This window comes from Nicotiana sylvestris, chromosome 8 (assembly GCF_000393655.2).
Source record: "Nicotiana sylvestris chromosome 8, ASM39365v2, whole genome shotgun sequence".
NCBI lineage: Eukaryota > Viridiplantae > Streptophyta > Magnoliopsida > Solanales > Solanaceae > Nicotiana > Nicotiana sylvestris.
The window spans coordinates 75558184-75566540 of record NC_091064.1 but is presented as its reverse complement, the minus strand read 5'-3'; the positions used below and the strand labels follow the sequence as shown (position 1 = coordinate 75566540).

The 8357-nt window shown below is 37.1% G+C and overlaps 1 protein-coding gene across 1 annotated transcript; it reads left to right on the top strand.

Moving 5' to 3' along the window:
• Nucleotides 1–972: 972 nt before the first annotated feature.
• On the top strand, nucleotides 973–2376 carry LOC138875224 (uncharacterized). Its single transcript, XM_070154048.1, has 2 exons — nucleotides 973–1630; nucleotides 1868–2376. The coding sequence occupies exons 1-2, from the start codon at nucleotides 973–975 to the stop codon at nucleotides 2374–2376; spliced, it is 1167 nt and encodes a 388-aa protein (XP_070010149.1).
• The last annotated feature ends 5981 nt before the right edge of the window (nucleotides 2377–8357 follow it).

Sequence of the window (8357 nt, the reverse complement as noted above, 5' to 3'; positions counted from 1 at the left end):
TGCACAAAAACGCAGAAGTTAAGCGTGAACTGAGAGCAAAATAGCAAGGCTTTTTGCAAGCAGTTCGTGTGTGATTCAAGTGTGCAAACCTGAAGCTACATGATCCAGATTGAAGAACCAGCTCTATAAAGAGTTTTATGTGTCTTTCTTTATTTCTAGTTCAATTTTAGTAGGTATTTTTATATTGTACCTTTCAACTTTATCTAGAAGCAATTATAATAGGTACTTTGAGTATTCAAGTTAGAGTTAACTTGAAGTTGTCGTAACAATTAGAGGCTGGTTGCTACAATGAGATTAGAGGTAATCCTTAGGTTTATAAAGAGTTTTGTAAATGCTGTTTTGGCTTAGTGATTGTTGGGGAAAATCCTACTGAGTAGTAGGTCGTGGTTTTTTTTCACCTTTTGAGCTGGGTGTTTTCCACGTAAAATACTTGTGTTCTTTAATTCTACATTTATAATTCCGCAACAGTAGTAGTTGGAACACATAGAAGAACTAGGTCGTTCTATAATCAGATTAAACGAAAAATTGGGCACCACACAAATCACCCCCTTCTTATGTGGTATTGAAGTCTAAAACATCAATTGGTATCAGAGCAGGTTATCTTTGAAGAGGCTAACACCTTAGGAACAAATTAAGATAAGCGAACCACCTGGAAACTAGGAAGGGCAATCCACTGATAGGCCCCCACTCTTTAATAGCCACTACTACTCTTGGTGGAAAAACAGGATGAGAGATCACATCATCAGAGAAGACTATTAGCTATGGGACATTATCACTAATGGTCCCTTGGCTACCATAAAGAAGAATGTCGAAGGAGTAGATGTACCAAAAACAAGAGCTAACTAAAATGCTGAGGACTTGAGGAAATGGGAAAAGAATGCTAAGGCCAAGAAATGGCTTGTGTGTGGACTTGGTCCAGACGAGTACAGTAGAATTCAAAGATGTACCACTGCTAAGGAAATTTGGGACACAATGCAAGTGGATCATGAAGGAACACCTCAAGTTAAGAGGTCTAGAGGAACACTGCAGTATTCGCAATATGAGAATTTCACCATGAAGGAAGGGAAAACCATCCAAGAGATGGATACAAGGTTCACCACACTAACAAATGAACTTAAGTATCTTGGAAGGGTTATTCTTGAAGAGGACAAAGTTGAGAAAATTTTGTCAAGAGTTCTTTCAGTCACTTGGAAAAGCAAAATCAATGCCATTAAGGAATCAAATAACATTGCCACTCTTAAGTTAGACGAGCTAATTGGAAATCTCGCAGCCTATGAACTTAGAAGGCAAACCATGAAGATAGATGCACCCAAGAAAGAAAGAAGCCTGGCATTCAGAATCACCAAAGGTGTTGATCTAGAGGAGGATGAAATGACCATGATCACAAAGGACTTCAAGAAGTACCTAATGAGAGGAAAGGGTCCTTCAAGAAGTGGAAGCTACAGGAAACCAAGGGTTCTTGAAAAACAAACCAATGAAGGGTGTTACAAGTGTGGGAAGACTGATCATCACATCAAAAACTGCCCTCAATGGGAAATTGAATGGAAGAAGGAAAGAGTTGAACGAAGGAACATGAAGAAGGAACAGGTTCAACCCAATAAGAACAAAGGATCAACAAAGGCTATGGCTGGTTCCTAGGGAGAAAGCTCAGATGAGGACTCAGAGGGTGAAGATGGAGATGAACAAGCATTTATGGCAATTGGAGAATCCGATGAGGAATCTGAGGTAAGTATAATTCATCTCAAAGACAAGATTAAATTTTTGTCTAAAGAAATGTTATCTGAGTTACTCCTGGATTTCATTGATGAATCTGAGGATCTAAACAATGAAAAGGAACAACTGTCTAAGAAGTGTGTGATTTTGAAAGCTAAGTGCAAAAATCTGGAACTTAGGGCTAGTGAAAGTGAAAGTAAAAATTCCAAGTTAAAGAACCAGGTTCATGAACTTGACACCACTGTCCTAGAGCTTAGATTTGAAAATTTAAAATTGAAATTTGGAACTGGTAAAAAGAAAGCTGATCACACACAACTCACTTTAGAAGAAAATGTAGGAAAAATGAAATATGAGTTGTACAAAAGAGATGAGCAGATAAGAGTCCTTAAGGAGGATCTAAACAAGGTTAAGCACGAGCTAGACAGAACCTGTAAATGGAATAGGTCATCTGATGCGCTTTCATGGCTATATGAACACCATAGTAGCAATAAGAGAGGACTTGGCTACAAGACCTCTACACCTAAGTGGGATCCCAAAAGTAAGTACCTCACACTCCCTGAGAACAAAACTTGCACACACTGTGGTAAAACTGGTCACTATAAATCTGAATGTATTGCAAAAGAAAAGGCTAGTCAAAAGAATAAAGAACTTGTTCAAGAGTAAAAAAAGGCTGCCAGGTTGGGCTAAAAAAATCTGTTTTACCCTTTTGCCTATAGAAAGGGACCCAAACTAGTTTGGGTTCCTAAGATTAATCCTTTATTTCTTTTTGTGGATCCAAGTGAAGGGGAGCAGCCAAATATGGTACATGGATAGTGGCTGCTCAAAGCATATGACAGGAAGCAAGAACCAGTTCTTTTCACTTGAGGACCTCAAAGGAGGTAATGTCTCCTTTGGAAATGGGAAGAAAGGTGAGATCATTGGGGTTGGAAAGGTAGGTAAGACTGATTCTCACTCTATTGAGAATGTCTACTTGATAGATGGCCTAAAACACAGCCTAAAAGACAATCACAATTGTGTGATAGAGGTAACTTGGTAGCATTCACCTCTACCAAATATCTTGTGACTAATCTTACCATTAACAAGATTGTTTTGCAGGAAAAAAAAAGTAAACAATATATACATTGTAGATTTGTCCACACTTTCAGAAAATTAACTCACTTGCTTAAGTGTGTTGGACAATGATCCCCTCCTTTGGCACAAGATACTTGGACATGCCAGTCTAAGTCAACTCAACAAATTAGTCTCCAAGGACTTGGTGATAGTACTGCCTAACATTAAGTTCAAGGAAGACAAAATTTGTGAGGCTTGTGCAAGGGGGAAGCAGGTAAGATCCTCTTTCAAAAGCAAGAAAATGGTAAGCACCACCAGAACGATGGAACTGGTCCATATGGATCTCTGTGGTCCAATGATAACATTAAGCATATGTGGTAAAAGATATGTGATGGTCCCTGTTAATGATTACTCTAGGTTTATTTGGACATTGTTTTTAACATCTAAAGATGAAGCATTTGACATGTTTACTTCTTTTGTTAGAAAAACTCATAAACAACTAGGTAATCAACTTACATCAATTAGGTCTAATCATGGAAATAAATTTGAAAATGCTAAGTTTGCTGAATTTTTGCATGCTACATCATAAATAGTTGCATAACTAGACCTCTTGTTAAGAAGATTCCCTATGAGTCACTTAAAGGGAGAAAACTAAATATATCTCATCTTAGGGCATTTAGATGCAAGTGCTTTGTGCACAATAATGACAAAGACTCCCTAGGTAAGTATGATCCCAGAAGTGATGAGGGAGTATTCTCGGGATATTCTTCACATAGTAAAGCTTATAAGATATACAGTATAAGAACTATATGTGTAGAAAAAATATATATGTTATTTTTTTAAAAACTAACATTCTTTCTAAGAGGTAGGAACAAGATAATGAAGAGATTGGGCTGATAAGAAATTCAAATGGTGAAACCATACTCCTGCCTGAAGATGCATCACAGGAAGGAACATGTGATGGAACAGGTCCTTCCACCCGGGGCAACATGACAAGGGGAACTGACTAGAGAGGAACTGATCCTCAAACCTCGAGGGAACTTGTCCATGAACCTATTCCTCAGTAACAAAAACAGGAAGGAACATCCAAAGAAATTGACACTCCTATTGCAACATCCACGAAATTGGATATAGATGAACTTGGTTCATCTGTTGATCAGAAGTTGTATAGGGGAATGATTGGTTCTCTTTTGTATCTTACTGCTAGCAGACCTGACATTGTTTTCAATATAGGTCTTTGTGCTTGATTTCAGGCAAATCCAAAGAAGTCCCACTTGACTGTTGTCAAGAGAATATTGAGATACTTGAAAGGCACCATTGACTTTTGCCTTTGGTATCCAAAAGGTAGTAATTTTAACCTAGTGGGATATGTTGATGCTGATTATGTAGGGTTCCTTGTAGATAGGAAGAGCACCTCAGGTATGGCACACTTCCTTGGTTCATGTCTTGTGTCATGGGCCACTAAAAAGCAAAAATTTGTGGCCTTATCTACTGCTGAAGCTGAGTATGTTGTTGTTGCTTCATGTTGTGCTCAATTATTGTGGATCAAGAAGCAATTAATGGACTTTGGAATTGATGTTGGTTGCATCCCTATTTTTTGTGATAACACTAGCGCTATTAGTATGACCAAGAATCCGGTTCATCATAAGAGAACTAAGCACATAGATGTTAGGCACCATTTTTTGATGGACAACTATGAGATAGGCTTCATCACTATGGAGTTTTAAGCTACTGACAAGCAAATTGCTGACATCTTCACAAAAACTTTAAGTAGAGATCACTTTGAGAGGAACATGTTGGAATTGGGGATGATTAAAATCACCTAAAAGGATCAGTTCAAGGTTAAACGAAAAAAATGAAAAAATGAAAAAAAATATTTGGTTAGAAAGTCTATAAATTGTGTATAATTAGATTAAATCTTGCTCAGTCTCATACTTTCCATAGTATACTCTTGTGTCATGTGTTAAAATGACTCATTAATCTCTAATGATATTTTCTCTATTTTGGCAAATTTAGACTTACACAAGAGTATTATCAGTATGTTTTCTACACTCTGCATAATTTGAAATAACTATATTTGGATCATGAGCAGAGTCCTACCAAATACCAAAGTTCTTTGAACTTATCCGTTACAAGTGAACCAGTTACATTCAAGACTCCTGACCATATTAAACTACCTAGATTCTTGTAAGTCTGCTACTCAGGGGGAAGAAAGTGGCTCTTCTAAAACTGAACAAGTATCTTCTGATTCTAAAGTTTCTCCTGAGACAATTTCTAAAGTTGCTGCAAATTTGGAAAACAGATTTGTAGGATCTATAGCAGGTGTTGAGACTACAGAATCTAGAGAAGTTGGTGGTAAAAATGAAAAAGAAAAAAAAAGGAGAGTAAGGGTGCTAGGAGTACTATGAGGGGAAAGGGGACAAGATTGGCTGATTCTTCACCCACTCCTGTGAGTTTAACCAAAGACGCAGGTGCAATGGTTGTTTGGGGAGATGAATCTGGTTCATCTGTAGAGGAAACCCTCGCAGACCTGCTAAAGAAAGTGACTGAAAGCTATAATCCAGCTTCATGATAGAGTTATCAATGACACCAAAACTCATACCATTACCTATGGCTTCATTCTCACAACTGTGCTTGCACATTTCAATGTACCTATGAAAAATGTGGGAGGTTAGTACAAGCATTGATCATTTTTGGGTTAATACTCTGCTTGCTTGCGATTATGAAGTCAATTTCATTCCTAAAGAACCTAGTTTATCCAAAAAGGTATCAGTGAATAGCAAGGTCAGAGCTTTGGTGCAAGAAAGTGGGGCTAAGGATGTTGAGATTGAAAGGCCCAAGAAGAGGTTGGTTGAGGTGGAGACTAAGAGAGATGCTCTCAGAACTGAGCTGGCAAGAGAAAAAGAGAAGAATGATGGCATTCTTCAAGGTATGCTGAAACTCCTGCAAGTCAAAAATCAAGCACCTAGTTTTTCCCATCCTTGAGCCTCCTAGCCTAATGTAGATAAACCAGTGACCCAGTTCGAGACTTTTTGTTTCTTTTGCTCATGTTTTCAGTATTCTTATTTCTTCTTATGCTTTATGGTAGAATCTTATCAGTCATCAATGAAATTCACTATTTTTGCTCTAACTGTTTGTTTATATTTTTTTTATGGTTGAAATTCCTAGCTTGATTTATGATTATTAATATATGATTGCATTTGACGTAGCCCCAGTGGTCATGAGTAAGTTTTAAAATCTGGTTATCTTACATTTTTATGCAACTTTTTGATGATGCCAAAAGGGGGAAAAAGGTTGTGCTTTATAATTTGAACAGTGATGTTTATAACCTAATGTACCTGGTCCTTGATGATAAGTGATAACAAGGAAAAATGTTTCTAACATTGTGTTGATGTTGAGCTGAGTTGAAACAAAACCTAAGTTTATGAAAAAGCACAAAGTTTGTCATCATCAAAAAGCGGAGATTTGTTGGCCCAAGTAAAGGTTTGTTTTGAAGATTGACAAAGGAACTCAGACATGAACCAGGTCCATCCTCCAAGTCCATCCCTCAGGTTCACAAAAACGGGCAGATTCGAGCATGTGGGATGCACGTGAAGGAGATAAGCTTAACTTGGTGTATTTAATATCTCCTGATCAAAAGGGTTGCATAATTGATAAGGAGAAGGACTCCTTAATCAAAGAGAACACTATCCAAGATAGAGAAGGAGTTAGAAGTTGAAATCAACTAGAACTCTTCCACCAAGGAAGAGTTGCATCAGAACTCTAGTTATTTCTTCATCTACTAACTCTATAAATTGCAGGATGTTCTCACATTACATGTGTTGCACAAAAACGCAGAAGTTAAACGTGAATTGAGAGAAAAATAGAAAGGCTTTTTGCAAGCAGTTCGTGTGTGATTCAAGTGTATAAACCTGAAGCTACATAATCCAGATTGAAGAACCAGCTCCATAAAGAGTTTTATATGTCTTTCTTTATTTCTAGTTCAATTGTAGTAGGTGTTTTTATATTGTACCTTTCAGCTTTATCTAGAAGCAATTGTAATAGGTACTTTGAGTATTCAAGTTTGAGTTAACTTGAAGTTGTTACAACAGTTAGAGGTTGGTTGCTACAATGGGATTAAAGGTAATCCTTAGGTTTACAAAGAGTTTTGTAAATGCTGTTTTGGCTCAATGATTTAGTGAAGTGTTGGGAAAAATCCTACTGAGTAGTAGGTCGTGGTTTTTTTCACATTTTGATCCGGGTATTTTCCATGTAAAATACTTGTGTTCTTTAATTTCTACATTTATAATTCTACAACAGTAAAAGTTGGAACACATAAAAGAACTAGGTCCTTCTATAATCAAATTAAACAAAAAATTGGGCACCACACAAATCACCCCTTTCTTGTGTGGTATTGAAGTCTAAAACATCATCAACTACAGTAAACCCTAGCTTGGGTGATGTTCATGAGCTTCAATTCAAGACGATCTAGGAGGAATTTGAAGGTATTGAGCAGAGTTCTATTGTGTTGAAGGAGACTACTAGACAGTCACATGATCAAATTGCCACAAGGCCTAGTATTTCTGAAACTGGGTAAAGTAACAATGTTATTCAAACTGTGACTAATACAGTTGATGATCCTGGAATCCTGGATGGAAAAACTAAGTGTTATAGGTGGAATATTAGCTAAGGGAATTCTCATTAATAATAGGGGCCAAAAGGAGTTGAGAATGATAGCCAAAAATCATTAACCAAATCTATTGGCTCTGCAGGTGGTGGATGATGGCAGGGTGAATAGGAAGACCTTGTGAGCACGTGATTTTTGCCATATATGAATTACTCCCATAAATTCAAAACAAAATAATTTCTTTCAGTGTTTGCAATTTTGTGGATTTTCGTGGCATTTTCTGTTAATTGTTTGCATTTTATTTGTGCATTTTAGTTAATGAAAAATACAATAATATGATGCATTTGCATTAGGATTTAATTTTTGCATTTTTAAATTAATTAGTAATTTAGTGTTTTATAAGATATAAAAATCACAAAAATAGCTCATTTTGCATTTTTAACTCTTTAGTTTTGAATTTTATATTTTTTTTTGAACTTAGGATTTAATTAATTATTGTAAATACTAGGGTGATTGATTAATCTAATTGGGTAGGAGAATTTAGTCAGAAATTTAATTTAGGTTTTATTTATAATTTGAAAAAAAAGATTTGAAATTGGAAAAGAAAAGAAGGGAAATAAGAAGAAATTGGATTTTTTTTGGGCTTTCCATCAAATTACTTCCAAGACCAAACAATTACACCTAATACCCAGTCAAATTGCCCCCACACCCGGCCCAGGTCCGGGTCCAACCCGGTCCAGTCACCCCTTCATACGAAACGACGTCATTTTGTTACCTTTTAATCTCGACCGTCGAGGTTAGTTGATCTGACGGTCCAGAACTAACCTCATCTTGATATATAAGTGTCCAAACAGCCCCCCTACCCCATCTCATCTCCTTCACCAGACCTCATCGCTTCCGCCAGAACCGCCTGCCGGAAATCGCCTCCGCCGGCGGCGACACTCCAATCGACCCCAAATTAACGCCATGGACTCCCCTCCTCCTCCTC